This window comes from Oncorhynchus masou, chromosome 31 (genome assembly GCF_036934945.1).
Source record: "Oncorhynchus masou masou isolate Uvic2021 chromosome 31, UVic_Omas_1.1, whole genome shotgun sequence".
Taxonomy (NCBI): domain Eukaryota; kingdom Metazoa; phylum Chordata; class Actinopteri; order Salmoniformes; family Salmonidae; genus Oncorhynchus; species Oncorhynchus masou.
Window position 1 is genome coordinate 86,583,537 of NC_088242.1, and position 21,836 is coordinate 86,605,372.

A 21,836-nucleotide genomic window follows, 5' to 3' on the forward strand; every position below is an offset into this window, starting at 1 on the left:
AACGAAATAAGCACGACAACTGAAATCTACCGTCAAACTCTAGGTTTATTTATAAACACACGGTAATGGGGGGAGCAGGAAAAGGGGCTGGGCTGGACCCAAGGAAAGAAACAATAAGTATTCAAAAACACCCCTAAGCTAGACTAGCCTACTTTAACAACAGCTAACTAACTAACCAAAAATACAGTGGGTGGTCCGCCCAGTTCTAACTAGTGTATTTAACAAAGTTCACCTACGGGTAGTGTATGCCCATGGGCGACTTGTCTTGGTTTCCCCCTTTTCCACCAGCAATCAAACACAAACACCATAACCAAAAACAATACTCACAGGTGATGACAAAGTGCTATGAGGTGCTTAAACAAAAGAGAGGTTACGACACAAAGCGAGAGTGAAACACAGAGACCTACAGACATGGCATTTACAGAGAGATTGGGCTGAGCTGGGCTGAGCTGAGCTGGGCTCCAGAACAAACAAATGATGGGGTTTTTAAACCATGGGGAAGGAACTGTGATAGGTCAGGAAATATGAGGAGGTGTGTCTTCTGATTGATGATTGATTGTTGACTGATTGGGGAGTGATGATTTTCACCTGTGAGGGGAGAAGGAGAGAAAAGAAACACACACACAGGATACACACACACACACAGGATAACTGTATCCGCAACAGTGACAAATAAAATTTGATTTGATTTGATTAGAAATTACTCCTTCACCATCTCATATCAGATTCAAAAAAGATACTGTAATGCTGATTATAATCCCCGCTCAAATTTTCTCCCTCAGAATTAAGAAAATACAGTTGCCATGTCCCAGACTATGATTATTTTATTATTTTGATTGGCTTAATTCCAAGCGAATTGGTACACTACATGACCAGAAGTATGTGAACACCTTCTCGTTGATCATCTCATTCCAAAATCATGGGCATTAATGTCGAGATTGTCAGACCTTTGTCGCTATAACAGCCTCCACTCTTCTGGGAAGGCTTTCCACTAGATGTTGGAACATTACTGTGGGGACTTGTTTCCATTCAGCCACAAGAGCATTAGTGAAGTCGGGTACAGATGTTTGGCGATTAGGCCAGGCTCACAGCCGGCGTTCCAATTCATCCTAAAGGTGTTCGATGGGGTTGAGGTCAGGGCTCTGTGCAGGCCAGTCATGTTCTTCCACACCAATCTTGACAAACCATTTCTGTATGGACCTCGCTTTGTGCACATTGTCATGCTGAAAAAGTAAATGGCGTTCCCCAAATTGTTGCCACGAAGTTGGGAGCACAGAATCGTCTAGAATATTATTATTATTATATTAGAATGTCATTGTATGCAGTAGTGTTAAGATTTCCCTTTCTGGAGCTAAAGGGCCTAGCCAGAACCATGAAAAACAGCCCCAGACCATTATTCCTCCTCCACCAAACTTTACAGTTGACACTGCAGGTGTTCACACAGCTCAAGACACCAGCCGTTGGAGCTTAGTGCTTTACTGCTACATTAACACAAAAGCAGGTAGCGTTCTCCTGGCATCCGCCAAACCCAGATTCGTCCATAGGACTGCCAGATGGTGAAGCGTGATTCATCACTCCAGAGAACACATTTCCATTGCTCCAGTCCAATGGTGGCGAGCTTTACACCAATCCAGCCAAAGATTGGCATTGCACATGGTGATCTTACGCTTGTCTGATGCTGCTCGGCCATGAAAACCCATTTCGTGAAGCTCCCGACGAACAGTTATTGTGCTGATGTTGATCCTGAGGCAGTTTGGAACTCGGTAGTGAGTGTTGCAACCGAGGACAGACGATTTTTACACAAGATGCGCTTCAGCACTCTGGGATCCCGTTCTGTGAGCTTGTGTGGCCTACCACTTCGCGGCTGATCTGTTGTTGCTCCTAGACATCTCCACTTCAAAATTAATGCACTTACAGGAGCAGCTTTAGCAGGGCAAAAATGTTACGAACTGACTTGTTGGAAAGGTTGCATCCTATGACGCTGCCATGTTGAAAGTCACTGAGCTCTTCAGTAAGGCCATTCTACTACCAATGTTTGTCAATAGAGATTGCATGGTTGTGTGCTCTGTTTTATACACCTGAAAGCAACGGGTGTGGTTGAAATAGCCGAATCCACTAATTTCAAGTCCACATACTTTTGTATATATAGTGTATGTATTTGTTAAGATTTGGCTGCACATCATGCATGTTTGGAAATGAGTTGCATAAGCAAAGACAAAGGCAAAAAAGGATTGGAAAGACATTTCTCTCATATTGCATTGTATTTCTCACGCTATGGCCAGAAGGCTGAGCCAATGCAAGTTTCTGAGTCTGGCTCGAAAGGCTAGTGCATTCTCTGGACTTCCAATAGCGAGTAGGCTTGTTCCAATTATTTTTGTCAGTATATGAATCCAGTTCTCCGTCTGCTGTAAAAGGCTTACTGCAGTTTTCTTCCACTGTTCCACACAAGGTTTTCTCCTCTTATCATTATTGTCAATTTTTGTTTCCTGTCAGAGACATCAAAGTCCATCAGTTCTGCCTGTCTCCTCATTTGCCTACTCTCCAGTCAAGGTTGAACCTTCCCCCTGTCTCTCTGCTATTTCTCATTCACAGAAGACTACTGTACTGTTGCATGTAAAAGCAGTGATCTTTGAGAAGGTACCTTTGCTTTTTCTCACCACCTGTTGTTCATAAGGTTTGGCCTTAAAGTCACAGTACTCAGTCTAGCTCCACCCACATTGAGCCAATAACACTTTGTGAACAGAGGGGTGGTTCTTGGCGAATGTAACTGACACTGTTTGTTGAATTCTGTGGTAACCAATTGATTGATTGATTTGCTTATTCATTAATGGGTAAATGCCACCTCATCTGGGGGTGTGGCTTCTACAAGGTTTTACACAGATTTGCTAATCTTTTCAAAATAAGAATCTGGTTAAGCTCAGTAGTATTTCCAGTAAAGGTGATTTGTAGATCAAGAGTTTCTATGCAGCACCTGTATCAGGCCAACCCTTATTACCAGCACCTTCTACAGTTCTACAATTATTAGCTATCGACTTGTTTAAGAAATGCTCATCAATCTGCTAGTCTGTATGCCCGGGAGCAGTGGTATAAACGACTGAAGTAAAAATAATTGAAAGTACTACTTAAGTAGTTTTTGGGGTATCTGTACTTTACTATTTATATGTTTGACAACTTTTACTTTTACTTCACTACATTCCTAAAGAAAACGTTTTACTCCACATATTTTCCCTGACACCCAAAAGTACTTGAATGCTTAGCAAGACAGGACAATTGTCAAATTCACACACTTATCAAGAGAACATCCCTGGTCATCCCTACTGCCTCTGATCTGGCGGACTCACTAAACACATGCTTCATTTGTAAATGATGTCAAAGTTTTGGTGCGTGCCCCTGGCTATCTGTAAATAAATAAAAAACTACAAAATGGTGCCGTCTGGTTTGCTTAATATAAGGAATTTGAAATGATTTACACTTTTACTTTTGATACTTATGGATATTTTAACAATTACATTTACTTTTGATACTTAAGTATATTTAAAACCAAATACTTTTAGACTTTTACTCAAGTAGGATTTTACTGGGTGACTTTCACTTTTACTCGAGTCCTTTTAAAGGTATCTTTACTTTTACTGAAGTATGACAATTGCATCCTTTTCCCACCACTGTCCGGGAGTCTAACCTAGTCTGCACAATGCATTTCATACCAGAGAGATTACTTAAGAGTTTTCTCCACATTACACATGACTGGTTTTAAATCCCTGTTATGGATTTCTCCATTGATCAGAAAATCGTCAGATCAAGCTTTCTGGAATATCATTTTGACTGTGTCATTATTGTGTTATTACTACTCTAACACAATGAAACGCTGTATTTCTGATGATAAGCAATCTCTTCAGAAATAGCTTTTATAGTAACGATAACTTGATTGGCTGTAGTTTCAGAAAATTATTGTATGGAGTGGATTGATATTCTTATGCTATGGTAGCTGGCTAGATACCACACAAACGTGAAATTATAGGCCCACGTAGGCGCATTCCAACAGAGACATTACTCCAGTCTGAAAAAGGTTTTCCAGTGAACATTCACAAAGAAACCAATGAATATAGCCTAAACTGAGATGAGAACCAAAGAAATGAATAGATTCTAACACATTATGTCTCATCTCTACTGTTGCAAATTCCCAGTTTTTCATATTCAGGTCATGCTCACTTGGGTTTGAGTGATCTGTGGAGTACTGAGAAAGTTCTTAGCTAGCTATGGGCCTTAACTTCACAATGCACTTGACTATTGTAAGGCAGATAAACACTGTCACTTGAAATGTAGAATAAATTAAGATTTGTGCCGAGTAGAAGAGTCTGCATTAGACACAAAGCCTGCTGTCTATCAGAGCCTCTGTATGGGAGAAGATAAACGTAACAATTCAGAGATCAAACCGCCAGAGGAAGAATACGCAGCAGTCCCAATTTGTTTTGTTTACGTATGAATTCAAGTGCATAGGCAATGTTGATGTATAAATCTGTCACTTAGAGTTTGAGGTTTAGCACACGCCACTGTTTTGTTGCGTCTCAGTGGGTTTTTCAATCCCCGATTGTTTCTACCCCTGCAGAGTTTCAGCTTGCAAACCTTTCTGCTGTGCCGCGCCACAGCTAACTGCAGTCTACAGAGTCGTGTCTCTTGAGTTTTAGAAGTCAAACCTATTTGAAGGCAAACTCTAAACCATGGACAGAGTTCCAGAACGGGTCATTTGCTGCTTGCTCATTGGCTACATAATGTAGGCCTATGTCTTGCGTGTGAGTGCAGAGCGATCGGCATGAGGGATATGACATTGGTCAGATAGGCTCCAGGCAGAAAAACATACCGTAACACACAACTTGTCCTCTTGTGTAACAGGGCTGTGGGATCACCACAGAGCCGGGTGCAGGCAAACAGTCACGACTCCTTGCTCTGACAGCCAGCCTCTTGTAGCGAGCTCTTCCATTCAGTCTGTAATTGATAAGATCCTTGTCTTGCTCAGGAGGGACCTACTGTAGTCCTTCTGACATAGCGTTTTGCTTTCTTCCTCAACTCTCAACGAACTCCGCTTGTAACATTCCATCAAACATGAATAAATAAAAAATAAAAAAGGGATGGTATAAAAAAGGAAAGGGAGAGAGAATAAATAGGAAACCTTGGGTGTTCCACCTCACTCACCTCTATTCCATATCTGTCTGAACTCTGTCCTTCCCCTGGGGCTGGATTTACTCACTCTACACCAGTCCACAGTGACTGCCTGCAAGATTCCCAGTCCACAGTGACTGCCTGCTAGATTCCCAGTCCACAGTGACTGCCTGCTAGATTCCTAGTCCACAGTGACTGCCTGCTAGATTCCTAGTCCACAGTGACTGCCTGCTAGATTCCTAGTCCACAGTGACTGCCTGCTAGATTCCTAGTCCACAGTGACCTCTTGCTAGATTCCTAGTTTACAGTAGCTGCCTGCTAGATTCCAAGTCTACAGTAGCTGCCTGCTAGATTCCAAGTCTACAGTAGCTGCCTGCTAGATTCCAAGTCTACAGTAGCTGCCTGCTAGATTCCTAGTCTACAGTGACTGCCTGCTAGATTCCTAGTCTACAGTGACTGCCTGCTAGATTCCTAGTCTACAGTGACTGCCTGCTAGATTCCTAGTCTACAGTGACTGCCTGCTAGATTCCTAGTCTACAGTGACTGCCTGCTAGATTCCAAGTCTACAGTAGCTGCCTGCTAGATTCCAAGTTTACAGTAGCTGCCTGCTAGATTCCAAGTCTACAGTAGCTGCCTGCTAGATTCCAAGTCTACAGTAGCTGCCTGCTAGATTCCAAGTCTACAGTAGCTGCCTGCTAGATTCCTAGTCTACAGTGACTGCCTGCTAGATTCCTAGTCTACAGTGACTGCCTGCTAGATTCCTAGTCTACAGTGACTGCCTGCTAGGTTCCTAGTATTTAGTGACTGCCTGCAAGATTCGTGGTCCACAGTTGCTGCTTGCTAGATTGCTAGTCCACAGTAGCTGCCTGCTAGATTCCATATCCACAGTTGCTGTCTGCTAGATTCTATTCCAAAGGCTATAAAATATAAATAGAACCAAAGGTAAAATGAGGATTGGGAGACAGATAATATCTGAATGTAAAGTGTGAACAAAAGCAGGTTCATGGTTCTGTATATATTTGGAGGGTATAGAACAGAAGTGTTTCAACCAAAGGTATAACAAGGATTTTGGGAGAGGGATAAGATCTGAGGGGAAAGGGTAAATAAAGACAGTTTCATGGTTTTATCTTTTCCTTTTATTCCCGTCTGAAAAGAAGGGGAGCAAACTTTACATATGCGCAACGCTCACCAGTGTCCCCAAGTCCACCTCCATTCCCCAGATTCTCCCTCTGTCATCATCAGTATTATAATTAATTACACACAGAGTCATGGGGGGTGCTTTAGAAATGGAATGTGTATCTCTTATGGGGGTGCACACCTTTATATGCTTAAACTGACTGCCCGCTGTCTGTAAGTAAAGTGTTGGAGAAATCATTTTGGCTGCTGCTGTGTGGTAAAGGATTTGGGACGGAGACTTACATTTTCATTCCCTCAATTTTCCTTTTCTATTTATTTCTATTTCCAGGAGTAAGAAAGATTGGATTCTAAATGGAGCTGTCATTCTGTGGTTGCCCACTATATCCCTCTTCTCTTTTCTTCTCTCTCTCTCTTTTGTTCCAGGTTCCAATCAAACAGACTATCAGATAATGTCCTTGTCCCTTTGTCCTCCCTCAGGTTACTGGAGTCATTAGTTACAGTGCCTATAGAAAGTTTACACCCCCTTGACATTTTTTCACATTGTGGCGTTACAAAGTGGGATTGAAATTGTCACGACTTCTACCGAAGTCGTTGCCTCTCCTTGTTCGGGCGGTGCTCGGCGTTCGACGTCAACGGTCTTCTAGCCATCATTGATCCAGTTTTCATTTTCCATTGGTTTTGTCTTGTCTTCCCACACACCTGTTTTCAATCCCATTCATTACCTGTTGTGTATTTAACCCTCTGTTTCCCCTCATGTCTTTGTCAGAGATTGTTTAATTGTCAGTGTTGTTATTTTGTTGTGTTGGTGCGCGACGGGTCCTCGTACCCATGTTTTTCATGTCTGTACATTTTAGTGTTATGGAGCATGTTTCGTGGACATTTATTAAAAGACTCCATTTACACTTCATTTTGACTCTCCTGCGCCTGACTTCCCTGCCACCTATACACACGACGCTGACAGAAATAGATGTAATTGTATATTGTTTGCCATTGATCTACACAAAATAGTGCATAATGTCAAAGTGAAAAGGAAATTCTACACATTTTTACAAATTAATACAAATTACATAACTAAAATATAGTAGTTGCATAAGTATTCACCCCTTTGTTTAATTAAGCAAGCCTAAATTAGTTCAGATGTAAAATGTGGCTTAATACATCACATAATAACTTATATGGACTCACTCTGTGGGACAAAATAGTGCTTGACATGATTTCTGAATGACTAATCCTTCCTCTGTCCCCCATACATAAAACATCTGTAAGGTCCTTCAGTCAAGTATTCAATTTCAAGCACAGATTCAACTACAAAGACCAGAGAGCTTTTCGAAAGCTTCGTATAGTAGGGCAGTGATTGGTAGATGAGTAACTATAACTAATCAGACATTGAATATATTTTTAGTCCTTAAGAGTCTATTGATGCACCCATGCGTCAATCTATTGAACATAATGAAAAAATCCCCATCAAAATCTGTCAGTTTAAGCTTGAGATATCTTTTTTTGCATGGGCTGTGTCTCAATCCACCACATCCACCTATGTCACCCTTACACATCTGTGGTGGGTGGTGGCCGAGTCTCAATCCACCACATCCACCTATGTCACCCTTACACATCTGTGGTGGGAGGTGGCCGAGTCTCAATCCACCACATCCACCTATGTCACCCTTACACATCTGTGGTGGGAGGTGGCCGAGTCTCAATCCACCACATCCACCTATGTCACCCTTACACATCTGTGGTGGGTGGTGGCCGAGTCTCAATCCACCACATCCACCTATGTCACCCTTACACATCTGTGGTGGGTGGTGGCCGAGTCTCAATCCACCACATCCACCTATGTCACCCTTACACATCTGTGGTGGGTGGTGGCCGAGTCTCAATCCACCACATCCACCTATGTCACCCTTACACATCTGTGGTGGGAGGTGGCCGAGTCTCAATCCACCACATCCACCTATGTCACCCTTACACATCTGCGATGGAACGTGACAGAGCTACAGCTCTGTTTGTCAGAGCACAAGACATCCTGAAAATTGGTATTCTCACAAACACGTCTGTAGTGTTCGAATGGTTTGGCCTTCTAATATGACCACTCTATGGAAAGACGAGACTCACGAACACGATGGTGTTCCCTGTTTCGCACAAGCCCCACGGGACTCATCTGAAGGTAACCCACACAAATTAATAGAAGTATGGAGATAGTTTTATGCCAACAAAAATATGGGGTTAAATATATGTCCAAAAAACAAAAACAAAATCCTGAGCTTTCTTATATCTCCTTGACACTTTAAAACCTTATTCCTGATGATACATATTTTTATAACCTACATCACAAAGCCAAATCTACCCAGGGGTTGCTTACCACAGTGAATGTTCCTCAGTGGCCAAGATACAGTTTTGACTTAAATCTGTGCTGTGTAGCCATGATCCCCAACACCTTGACAGAGCTTGACTAATTTTGAAAAGAATATTGGGCAAATATTGCACAATACAGGTGTGCAAAGCACTGAGACTTACCCAAGAAGACACAGCTTTAATAGCTGCCAAAGGTATTTCTAACATGTACTGACTCAGGGGGGTGAATACTTATGTAATCAAGGTATATTTTTTATTTAAAAAAATATTTTTAAATGTTACAAATTTTCTTCCACTTTGACATTAACAGAGTATTTTGTGTAGACAAAAAAAATACAACTAAATCATTTTCAATTCCATTTTGTAACGTAACAAAATGTGGGGTGTAGACCTTCTATAGGCACTTATTGACCTCTAAGAATATGTAGGATCTTAATTTGAGCCATTGTTCTATAGCAGGAAAATAATATTGCAGGAATAGGAAATGTGAATTATTATGTGGATTATAGTTAATGGATTTTCTTGTAGGGGTTGATTGATTTATCGTATGAAAAAATCAAGTTGAAAATTCAAAGTGTAAAATAAACAATTTGAGAAGCCTTTTGAAACAGCAAATACACTAACAATACACTACAAGTTTTACAATTCCTGCATTGCATGAAAGTTCTTGTCACGCCTTGGTCTTAGTATTTTGTGTTTTCGTTAATTGGTTGGTCGGGCCAGGGTGTGACATGGGTTTATGTTGTTGTATTTCATAGTGGGGTTTTGTAGTATTTGGGATTGCGGCTGAGTAGGGGTGTTGTATAGGCTTCGCTGCCTGAGGCGGTTCTCAATCAGAGTCAGGTGATTCTCGTTGTCTCTGATTGGAAACCGTATTTAGGTAGCCAGGGTTTCACTTTGTATTTCGTGGGTGATTGTTCCTGTCTCTGTGTTAGTGTTCACCAGACAGGCTGTATAGGTTTTTCACGTTCCGTTTGTTGTTTTTGTATTTATAAGTTATTTAATGTATCGTCATTTGTTTCATTAAAGACATGAGTAACCAACACGCTGCATTTCGGTCCGACTTTCTTGCGACAAACGAAGAACGCCGTTACAGTTCTCCTGCAACAAAGTGATCAAATTAAGATCCTACATACAGTTGAAGTCGGAAGTTTACATACACCTTAGCCAAATACATTTAACCTCAGTTTTTCACAATTCCTGACATTTAAACCTAGTAAAAATTCCCTGTTTTAGGTCAGTTCGGATCACCACTTTATTTTAAGAATGTGAAATGTCAGAATAATAGTAGAGAGAACGATTTATTTCAGCTTTTCTTTCTTTCATCACATTCCCAGTGGGTCAGAAGTTTACATACACTCAATAAGTATTTGGTAGCATTGCCTTTAAATTGTTTTATTTGTGTCAAACATTTTGGGTAGCCTTCCACAAACTTCCCACAATAAGTTGGGTGAATTTTGACCCATTCCTCCTGACAGAGCTGGTGTAACTGAGGCAGGTTTGTAGGCCTCCTTGCTCGAAAACACCTTTTCAGTTCTGCCCACAAATTTTCTATAGGTTTGAGGTCAGGGCTTTGTGAAGGCTACTCCAATATCTTGACTTTGTTATCCTTAAGCCATTTTTCCACAACTTTGGAAGTATGCTTGGGGTCATTGTCCATTTGGAAGACCCATTTGCGACCAAGCTTAAACTTCCAGACTGATATCTTGAGATGTTGCTTCAATATATCCACATAATTTTCCATCCTCATGATGCCCTCTATTTTGTGAAGTGCACCAGTCCCTCCTGCAGCAAATCACCCCCATAACATGATGCTGCCACCCCGTGCTTCATGGTTGGGATGGTGGTCTTCGGCTAGCAAGCCTCCCCCTTTTTCCTCCAAACATAACGATGGTCATTATGGCCAAACAGTTCTATTTTTGTTTCATCAGACCAGAGGACATTTCTCCAAAAAGTATGATCTTTGTCCCCATGTGCAGTTGCAAACCATAGTCTGTTTTTTTTTATGGCAGTTTTGGAGTAGTGGCCTCTTCCTTGCTGAGCGGCCATTCAGGTTATGTCGATATAGGACTCGTTTTACTCTGGATATAAATACTTTTGTACCTATTTCCTCCAGCATCTTCACAAGGTCCTTTGCTGTTGTTATGGGATTGATTTGCACCTTTCACATCAAAGTATGTTCATCTCTAGGAGACAGAACGTGTCTGCGTGGTCCCATGGTGTTTATACTTGCATACTATTGTTTGTACAGATGAACGTGGTTCCTTCAGGCATTTGGAAATTGCTCCCAAGGATGAACCAGACTTGTGGAGGTCTATAATTATTTTTCTGTGGTTTTGGGTGATTTCTTTTGATTTTCCCATGATGTCAAGCAAAGAGGCACTGAGTTTGAAGGTAGGCCTTTAAATACATCAACAGGTACACCTCCAATTGACTCAAATTATGTCAATTGGTCTATCAGAAGCTTCTAAAGCCATTACATAATTTTCTGGAATTTTCCAAGCTGTTTAAAGGCACATTCAACTTAGTGTATGTAAACTTCTGACCCACTGGAATTGTGATACAGTGAATTATAAATGAAATAATCTGTCTGTAAACAATTGTTGGAAAAATTACTTTTGTCAAACACAAGGTAGATGTCCTAACCGACTTGCCAAAACTATAGTTTGTTAACAAGAAATTTGTGGAGTGGTTGAAAAACGAGTTTTAATGACTCCAACCTAAGTGTATGGTAACTTCTGACTTCGAATGTATGTTCCTCTATGATGTGAACTGTTGAATTCTATTTTGATACTGCTTTGCGAGACAGGAGTAACTCACACACAATATACTCCTGTGGTCTCAATGAGATGTTGTTGAAGGTTTTCTTTGAACTGATTTATGAGGGGTCAAATAAAATTGTATTTGTCACATGTGCCTAATACAACTGGTGTAGACTTTACCATGAAATGCTTACGAGCCCTTTCCAACGATGCAGAGTTAAACAATTATTATAAAAAGAAAAATAGTTACACAAGGAATAGAATACACAAGAATGGAGCTATATACATGGAGTACCAGATCAATGTGCAGGGTCACAAAGTATTTGAAGTAGATACTGTATGTACACATCGCCTGGAGTCAAAATCAGACTTTACCGAAAACTGGCACAAAAGCTACTTACAGTATGAGTATTCATACGAAGTAAGATACTTTGATGACAGGACTTTTGCTTATGTGCCATGTGTAAGTCATTGTCAAGCCCGACTCACTGACACCATGCCATCTGTTTATAGTAAGCAGTTATTGTGAGCTTCAGTACATTACAAAAGGGTCACAGTACACTTTGAAGTGAACTATAAACGCATTATGCCTTTTTGTTAATTTTGCTCAGTCTAGGGGGTTTCCAACCTCTGGTCTAGGCGGCAACATCAGTCTATTCTTCCTCTATGCCCAGGGAGGAGTTGACTCACTGGGTGCCACACTACAAAGCTCATTCTCCCTCAGTCCCAGGAGAAACCAAGCTTTGATCTCTTTATCTGGAGCAGAAGAATACTGCAACTTTTGATGAGCGTCATTGAAATGATTAATGGTTGCTGCCTGCAAACACACGTATCAAACATTCACCTTTCAACTTATCCTCTGATGCACCTGTCCCAGCAGCTGTTTGAGGTTGCAGGAGTCAGAGAGAGGCAAACACCAACACACATTGAGATACACACACACACACACACACACACACACACACACACACACACACACACACACACACACACACACACACACACACACACACACACACACACACACACACACACACACACACACACACACAAGGGGGAACCCAACATAGAGCATGAATTGCAATTTGTGCTTCCATCTCTCCTGTCTGTTTTCTGCAGCGAAGCGAATTAGCAACGTGTCAGGGAGGGTTACGGAAACGGGCACCCCAATTTTGAATGGGTATGTAGTGGTAATCAAACCAAGGCCTTTGAAACAGGCGGTTTGAAATCGTCCCTCTTATCCGGTGATATTGCTTTTTGAGTCAAAGAGTGGCTAGGGAGAGCATAAGCTTGAAGCTCACCACAGTTTTTGTTTCATGAAAAAAAAGGGATTTAAAAGATAACCACTTTTCTCCATCCTTTAACATACAGAGGGTGTTTGAATTTCAATCCGTGATTAGAGTTGCATTCTCCAGTGTTTCAAAAAGAAAAGCCTTCAGGGTGTCCATATGTCACTCGGTCATTTGTTTTGGTTCTGACTTTTTCTTTGTAATTATTTCGGAAATTAATGATTCATAATGCCTTTATAGGCCCTACATGCTTCACAACTTAATAACCACATTACATACTGTTCTAATTCTCAGAGTAAAAAGTCAACGGACATTATGGAAGCTTAAACAAGTTTATTCTACCCAGAGGGTCAATACAGCTGCATTCAGACAAAACATGTTTCCACCACCACAAGTACATGTATATATACTCCAATTTAGGCACTCCTCCTCCTCTCCAATCCTTACATCTATTATGGTTCGACAGGAAGAGGGTAAGAGGGTAATAAACCATCATTTCTCCCTTAAGAGGATCTGACCTGACCTCAAACCCTCATTTGCCTAACCCAGAGATGTCCATCCGTATCCCCTATAACAATCCTGTGACTTCCTCCCGTCCACCCAACACATTCCAAAGCCATCTAGCTCCTACAGATACGTAACCATTAACTTCTGATGTAAAAACTAGTCTCTTTCACTTCTCAGATACTATACTTCGGAGTATAACAATGTTCCAAATTTAACCCAGAATCTAACCATACTGAAGAGATTGTGAAGACCATATGTAGATTGCTTTGCCAAATGTAACCACTATGTCATATTCCAACAAAGTTGTGCTTTACAAAGGGTGAGCAATGCTATGTTTGATTACAGCAATTGTGAGACTCATGCTCCAGTTCTTTTCTTTGGATCTGACACGGTTTCTGATTCTTTCTCTCTCTCTCCTCCCAGAACCGCTTCCACCTACAGATGGTTACTCGGATCCCCCCGTCGGGCCTGTCGGAGCTGCTGCTGGCCGTCCTCCAGCGGAGCGGCCTGCAGGAGGGCATGGCCGTGCTGTGCCAGGGTTGGGAGGAGGATGGCCTGCTGGAACTACTGGACCTCCAGAGCCACCTGGGCTGTGGTGCAAACCGTTGGCAACTCCGCGCCCTCCTCAACCTCACCCGTACTGGCCCAGCAGAATCCCAAATCCAGGACTTCCTTTCAGAACACTTCCGGGGGCAGGGCCCAAGTCAGATCCCACCACCGGCCGCGGTGCTGCTGTTTGGGGGCGACCCAGAGTGTGCCGCGGCGGTGCTGCGGAGCGCCCAGGACTTGGGGCTGACGCTGCCCATGGTGCACTGGGTGCTGGGCTACCCACTGAGCCCCGATGCCCTGCACTCCATCGGCCTACCCCTGGGTCTGCTGGCCTACGGTGAAGTGGAGCGCAAGCCGCTGGACTTTTACATCCGCGACGCTCTCCAGCTGGTAGGCCGGGCAGTGTCAGCGGCCACAGTGGTGCGCCCAGACCTGGCGCTCATCCAGAACATGGTCAACTGCTACGACAAACCCAACAAGCACGAGGTGCCCTCCTCCGGACAGTACCTTGCCAGGTAAGGCTCTTTTACTTTGAACCTTTAACTCACAAAGTCTCTGGAGGTTTAAAAGAACAGTTTACATACATACACACAGTCAGGTCCAACATTATTGGCACCCTTGATAAAGATGAGCAAAAATCTTTACACCCCTTCATCTTTTCCATATTTTGGTGTGTTACATCCTGAATTTAAATGGACAAAATGTTGAGTTTGTGTTACTGTCCTACACACAATATCCCATAATGTCAAAGTGGAATTATGTTTTTAGAATGTTTTACAAATCAATTACAAATGAAAAGCTGAAATATCTTGAGTCAGTAAGTATTCAACCCCTTTGTTATGGCAAGCCTAAATAAGTTCAGGAGTAAAACTTTGCTTAACAAGTCACATACAATGGACTCTGTGTGCAATGGACTCTGTGTGCAATAATAGTGTTTAACATTATTTTGGAAAGACTACCTCATCTCTGTACCCCACACATACAATTATCTGTGAGGTCCCTCAGTAGAGCAGTGAATTTCAAACACAGATTTAACCACAAACACCAGGGAGGTTTTTCAATGTCTCGTAAAGAAGGACACCTCTTGGTAGACAGGTAAAAAAAACACCCAGTCACTACAAAGATACAGACATCCTTCCTCACTTAGTTGCCGGAGAGGAAGGAAACCGCTCAGGGATTTCACCATGAAGCCAATGTTGACTTTAAAGCAGTTAGAGTTTAATGGCTGTGATAGGAGAAAACTGAGTATGATTCAACAACATTGTAGTTACTCCACAATACTAACCTACATGACATTGTGAAAAGAAGGAAGCCTGTACAGAATACAAATATTTCAAAACATGCTTCCTGTTTGAAATAAAGTACTAAAGTAAAACTCCAAAAAATGTGGGAAAGAAATGCACTATTTGTCTTGAGTTAAAAGTGTTACGTTTGGAGCAAATCCAATACAACACATTACTGAGTACCACTCTTCGAAATTTCAAGCATGGTGATGCTGCATCATGTAATGGGTATGTTGTCATCAGCAAGGACTAGGCAGTTTTCTAGGATAAAAAGAAACAGAATACAGCTAAGCACAGACAAAATCCTAGAGGAAAAACTTTGTTCAGTCTGCTTTCCAACAGGCACTGGGAGACAAATTCACCTTTCAGCAGGACAATAACCTAACACAAGGCCAAATATACACTGGAGTTGCTTACCAAGACAACAGGGAATGTTGCCGAATTACAGTTTTGACATAAATCTGCTTACAAATGTTTGTGGAAATTCTTTCAAATGAGTGGATTTGGCTATTTTAGCAACACCCGTTGCTGACAGGTGTATAAAATTGAGTCCACAGCCATGCAATCTCCATAGACTAACATTGTCAGCAGAATGGCCCATACTGAAGAGCTCAGTGACTTTCAACGTGGCACTGATGCCACCTTTCCAACAAGTCATTTCGTCAAATGTCTGCCCTGCTAGTGCTGCCCTGGTCAACTGTAAGTGCTGTTACATTAGGAGCACCTTCCTAATATTGGGTTGACTCCAACACTTCCTTCAGTTGTGTCAAGTTGGTTGGATGTCCTTTGTGTGTTGGACCATTCTTGTTACACACAGGAAACTGTTGAGCTTGAAAAACCCAACAGTGTTGCAGTTCTTAACACAAACCGGTGCGTCTGGCACCTACTACCATACTCTGTTCAAAGGCACTTAAATATTTTGTCTTTCCCATTTACCCTCTGAATGGCACACACACATCCATGTCTTAATTATTTTTTGGCTTAAAAATCCCCTTAATTTACACTGATTGAAGTGGATTTTTAACAAGTGACATCAGTAAGGGATCATAGCTTTCAACTGGTTTCATCTGGTCAGTCTGTCATGGAAAGAGCAAGTGTTCTCAATGTTTTATATACTCAGTGTACATACACCCACACGCACGCACACGCACACACACACGCACGCATGCACGCACGCACGCACGCACGCACGCACGCACGCACACACACACACACACACACACACACACACACACACACACACACACACACACACACACACACACACACACACACACACACACACACACACACACACACATATACATCCTTACTGTTGTATTGCATCCTGTTGCATCTCCTTTTAGCCAAGTTGTGTCTGAATAGTGTTTTCAGGTCCATGTTATTATAACGAATTGGTTCGGTAAGTGCTGTAGACAGTTAAGTAGTGATTCTCTCCCAGTGTCAGTGTTCGCAGGAGACTGCAAATAGGCCTATCTCTTGCTGAGGTCAGACTTTTCGTCACCCCCAACCACAGAGCAGCTCTTCTAAACACAATGATAGATGCAGCCTCCAGTGTTTGGAGAGAGGCTGGAGTGTGTTTGTACACATACGTACACAGACTCTCTCTCACACACACACGCATGCATGAACACACACATGCACACACACACACGTGCACACACACACACACACACACACACACACACACACACACACAGACAGACAGACAGACAGACAGACAGACAGACAGACAGACAGACAGACAGACAGACAGACAGACAGACAGACAGACAGACAGACAGACAGACAGACAGACAGACAGACAGACAGACAGACAGACAGACAGACTCTTTCAAACACACACATATGCACACGCATGCACTCATCCAGCTGGAATACAAACATGAAGTGGAGGAGGGTAGAATTTTAAGCTTTATTCATGAGTTCCAGTCAGTTGCCTCCCCAACAGGGCAGCCAGGCTCCCTTATCAAAAGAGCCCACAGTCCTTTCTGTCTCTGCGTGGCTCAGAGCAGTGCAGAGCAACAGCAGCACACAGCTTTACAACTGCTGTATCTGCCACAGACCAGAGTAACAACAGCTGCGCAACCTAGCCATGCAGCCAGCGTCTCAGCACAAAAACACAGTAGAATGAGCTTCAATTGGACCAATTGTAACTAGGCTCAGCTATATCATGTTGGGAAAAACGATACACCAGAAATTAATAGCTTGTGGGTCTGGAATGCTAGAGCACCATGTTGTATTTATTAATTGGCTGAAAGAGGCAAGTCATTTTGAGCAGTAAGCAGTTAGCACTTCATTTCAGGAGTAGTGTTTGTTGCCTGGGGCGTCAAAGCAGAGGAGAATGATTACAAAATTTTGGAAAGCACCCCTTTATAACTATAATAAAACTATATTCAGTTCGACCAAGTCATTTAGGAGGGCCATCTAACTAATGGGATTGACTGGGTGCCTAGTGCAGAGTAAAGATCAACGATGTCGAGATAACAGCGATTTGCTCAAGAACAACCTCATGATAATCATAATGTCACCTAGACACATAATTACAGCTACATAACATAGCAACTATTAGAGAGAGAAGAGGGCTTCAGGGGAGGAAGGAATGGATCATGAGAGAAATGCATGAGGGTTGATGAGAGCGGTAGATAGAAACCCAAAGAGGTTGAGGTGGGGGAGGTGGATGCTTTTAAGTAATTGCAACCTGTGCCTACTGTTAAAGAGGAACACATAGCCTTTCAATGTAATGATATAATAGCATCCAGCTCCTTTTACCTTGTGTGGGGTTAAGAAGAAAGAGGGGAGGAGGGGGGATGTAGGCTGAGACAGAGAGAAATTAATGACCTAAAGGTTTGGAGACAAATTACCTTTTAATTTTCGATGAAAGAAGTTCAGCGGCGATCACATGGTGTCATCTCAGTTATTGATGGCTGCACACATTCATCCTGACACAACATGACTGTCACAGCTACCCTCAGCCAATGGGGCTGGATCTGTATTTCCTGAAGTGACCCCTTCGCTAAGCTAACCGCTAGCGCTAAGCTAAACCACCATGCCGTAATTCATTGAAGGGCTAACCGCTAGGGGCTAGCATTTCACCATGGATCCGAGGCAGAAATGTATGAACTGGGGCAGGTTTTCACATGGAAATTAACTACTCACTCGCTCAACTAAACAGAGCCTGGCTTTCAGAGTCTGGGGTGAGGCCAAAAAGGTGTCAGCCAGAAAGATAGCCAATCCTAGCCATGGGGAAATGACTAGCTGTCAATCAGGTGATGGTATACACTGTTGGCCTTGCTGCAGGTGCAGGATGGATTAGTTTGGCTTCAATAGATGCCAAACCTGCTTTTGACATGTTGTGCTACAGTAGCTAAGGTGCCTGTCTGGACTGTGCTGCAGGTCAGGTGTGGAGAGAAGAGGTGTAGGTGGTTACAATCAGATCACAGTTTGGAGTTCACTGTGCATTTCCTGAAGTGAGTTTGATACTGTACAGTTTGACTCACTATCCCTGTAGCCAGAAGTCCATGTTCCCCTCCCCCCGCCACCACACCAAAGAAATCATCTATAGGAAATGCAATATCTTGGGACTCAAATGCATGCACTAAATAGCCTGAAGGGTAATGAAGTACTGTAATCTAAGGTGATCTCCTCTGGCCTATAGGTTCCTGTCCAACACGTCGTTCTCAGGGCTGACGGGGCCGGTGTCGGTGCAGAGGAACCTATCCCGAGTTCTCACCTCTCAGCGATTCCACATCTGGAGCCTGCAGCGGGACGCGGTGGGCCAGCCCACCTGGGTGACAGTGGGCAGCTGGGAGGGGGGCCGCCTGGAGGTGGAGGACCAGGGCCTGTGGCAAGGGCACAATGGCAAGGGCCATGGCCGGGGAGAGGGCCAGGGGAGGCGGGGCGGGGGCCGGTGGCGAGCCGGCAGTCCTGTGGCAGGCAGCCGGGTGCGGGTAGTCACCCTAGTGGAGCATCCCTTCGTATTCACGCGGGAGGTGGATGAGGACGGGAACTGTCCGGCAGGACAGTATTGCCTGGACGCGGGGACAAACAGCTCGGACATGCTGGAGCGCTACTTCAGTGAGCGTGCCATGGGAAACTCTACCTTCCTGCCCACGGACTACGGCAAGTGTTGTTACGGATACTGCATAGACCTGCTGGAGAAAATGTCAGAGGACATGCGCTTCGAGTACGACCTGTACATCGTGGGCGACGGGAAGTACGGTGCATCGAAAAGCGGCCGCTGGACTGGGCTGGTGGGTGACCTGCTCAATGGCGTGGCCGACATGGCCGTCACCTCATTCAGCATTAACTCAGTACGTAGCCGTGTCATCGACTTCACCTCGCCCTTCTTCTCCACCTCGCTGGGCATCCTGGTGCGCAGCAAGGACACTGCGGCGCCCATCGGCGCCTTCATGTGGCCCCTGCACTGGTCTATGTGGGTGGGCATCTTTGTGGCGCTGCATATCACCGCCCTCTTCCTCACCCTCTATGAGTGGAAGAGCCCGTTTGGCATGACGCCACATGGACGCAACCGTCTGCGCGTCTTCTCCTACTCGTCTGCGCTCAACCTCTGCTACGCCATCTTGTTTGGCCGCACGGTCTCCAGCAAGACGCCCAAGTGCTGGACGGGTCGGTTTCTGATGAACCTGTGGGCCATCTTCTGCCTGCTGGTGCTGTCTAGCTACACAGCCAACCTGGCCGCCGTCATGGTCGGCGAGAAGACCTTCGAGGAGCTATCGGGGATCCACGACGCCAAGGTGAGTATTTGTTTACTCTTCTCTCCCGCCACAATCTCGTTCTCCCTCACCCTCTATCTCTCTAATCTTCCCTCTCTCTCCCTCCCTTCCACCTCTCCCTTCACCCCTTTCCCCTCTACCTTCTTCCCTTCCACCCCAGCTCCATCACCCATCCCATGGTTTCAGGTTTGGCACGGTGAGGGAGAGCAGCGCTGAGGAGTACATGAAGAAGAGTTTCCCAGAGATGCACGAGTACATGAGGCGCTACAATGAGCCCACTACACCCGATGGAGTGTCCACCCTCAAGTAAGAGATCACAACCCTACTTCTGGAGCGCTACAGGGTGTGTAAGCTTTTGTTCCAGCCCTACACTCACATACCCGATTCAGCTAATCAAGGTCCTAATGAGCAGCTGCTTAGTAGAATCAGGTGTGTTCGAGTGGGGCTAGGACAAAAAACCTGCACCTGCAGTATCACTCCTAGAGTAAGATGGCACCTCTGAGCTACATCCATAGAAATACTATTTAAAGGCACTTTAACCTACGTTTGATTGTATCCATGGGTGTTTATAAGTATTATTTAAGTTTTTTGGCCAGAGGTGGATCAAGTCAAGCACAGAGTAGATAGATACTTTCTCTGTCTGCTCTGTCTTCCTCTGGGAGAACTGTTTGTTGTGTTCCTCAAAGAAAGGTCTGTCATCAAGGAAGGCAGAAGAGAAAGGCAATGGAGAGGAGAGGCCAGTCGTATTGCTTCAAAACAAGATCAAATGGGACAGGGAGCACACACAAAAAAAACTGTCTCTCTACGCGTGTTGTCTGACTCTCTAGAGACACAAGGCTGCAAAGTTGATCCTCAGGTGGAAGGTTATAGTTCAATTTAGACCAAGAAAGAGAAGACAACTGTCATTTGAACTTGTGATTGTGTAGACTGTGGATCCTCCTATTTTATCTTAGTTTTGTAAAGATCTTTTGACAAGGTTAGCCAGTAGCCACATAGATATGTTTGAATATTATGTTACAAAATAACTTAGAAGGGTGTCGTGGGAGGCGGCTTCAGCCTGGCCTGAAGAGGGAGACATGAAAAGAGAGTGAGATTCGGTAGTTCGTGGGGAGCTGTAATCTATATGTCACCTTGTTGACCCTCTGGAGAACCTTGAACGGCCCCATAAACCAGGGGCTTCTTACAGGGCAGGCGAAGTGGGAGGTTCCTGGTGGAGATCCAGATGCAATCACTAGGGTGGAACACGGGAGCCTCACCTCACTTCTTCTGGTGGCGGATGGCACGCTGGAGCCTCACGTAGGCATCGTTCCAAACTTGTTCTGCCTGAACTACTCTTCCACCGCAGGAGCTTTAGTCTGGTTCGGGGTCCACGGAGCCAGGGCCGGCTGATAACCCAGAACACACTGGAAGGGAGTCAGCCCGGTGGAGGAGTGACGCAATGAATTCTTGGTGTAATCCGCCCAGTGAAGGAATCGGGCCCACTCCCCCTGACGGTCCTGGCAGTGACTCCTCAGGAAGCTCCCTAGCTCCTGGTTCATCATCTCCACCTGCCCATTAGACTGAGGCCGGTATCCGGAAGTATCCTCCAGCTTTTCCATTATGGTTTTCCATACCCGTGATGTGAATTTGGGGCCACGGTCAGAGACGACCTGGATATCCAGTGGCGAGGGATGTGTGTGCCCAGGTCAACAGCTGATCTCTCACCTCCGCAGGGACGTAGATGCGCTCTGGAGGGCAGGTGGTAGGAGCGGGTTCCCTCTCTAGAGCTAGGCAGATGTCCATATCTACGTCCCACAACACGGGGCCAACAATACGGGAGCAACGATTGATGGGCTAAAGGGCACTCAAGGAATCGACCTTGAACCACAGGGTGTGGGAAAGGAATCGACCTTGAACCACAGGGTGTGGGAAAGCAGTTCCTCCGACATCCTGGTCCTCAGGCAATGATTCTCATCTTAGACCAGGAGATGGTGGGTTTATGAAGTTGAAGCCATGGGAGGCCAAGGATGACTTTGTGCACAGGTGCAGAGGTGATGAGAAAGGGTAAGCTTTGAGGGTTCT

At 44.2% G+C, this 21,836-nt stretch overlaps 1 protein-coding gene across 1 annotated transcript in view; it reads left to right on the forward strand.

Annotated features, from left to right (window-relative positions):
- The window catches only part of LOC135524670 (glutamate receptor ionotropic, NMDA 3B-like), a 112,256-nt gene that overhangs the window by 67,603 nt on the left and 22,817 nt on the right, over positions 1 to 21,836 (forward strand). Inside the window, exons 2-4 of the mRNA XM_064952405.1 lie at positions 13,631 to 14,271; positions 18,698 to 19,796; positions 19,936 to 20,081. Of these exons, the coding sequence (XP_064808477.1) occupies positions 13,631 to 14,271; positions 18,698 to 19,796; positions 19,936 to 20,081 (1,886 nt within the window). The remainder of the gene's footprint in view (positions 1 to 13,630; positions 14,272 to 18,697; positions 19,797 to 19,935; positions 20,082 to 21,836) is intronic.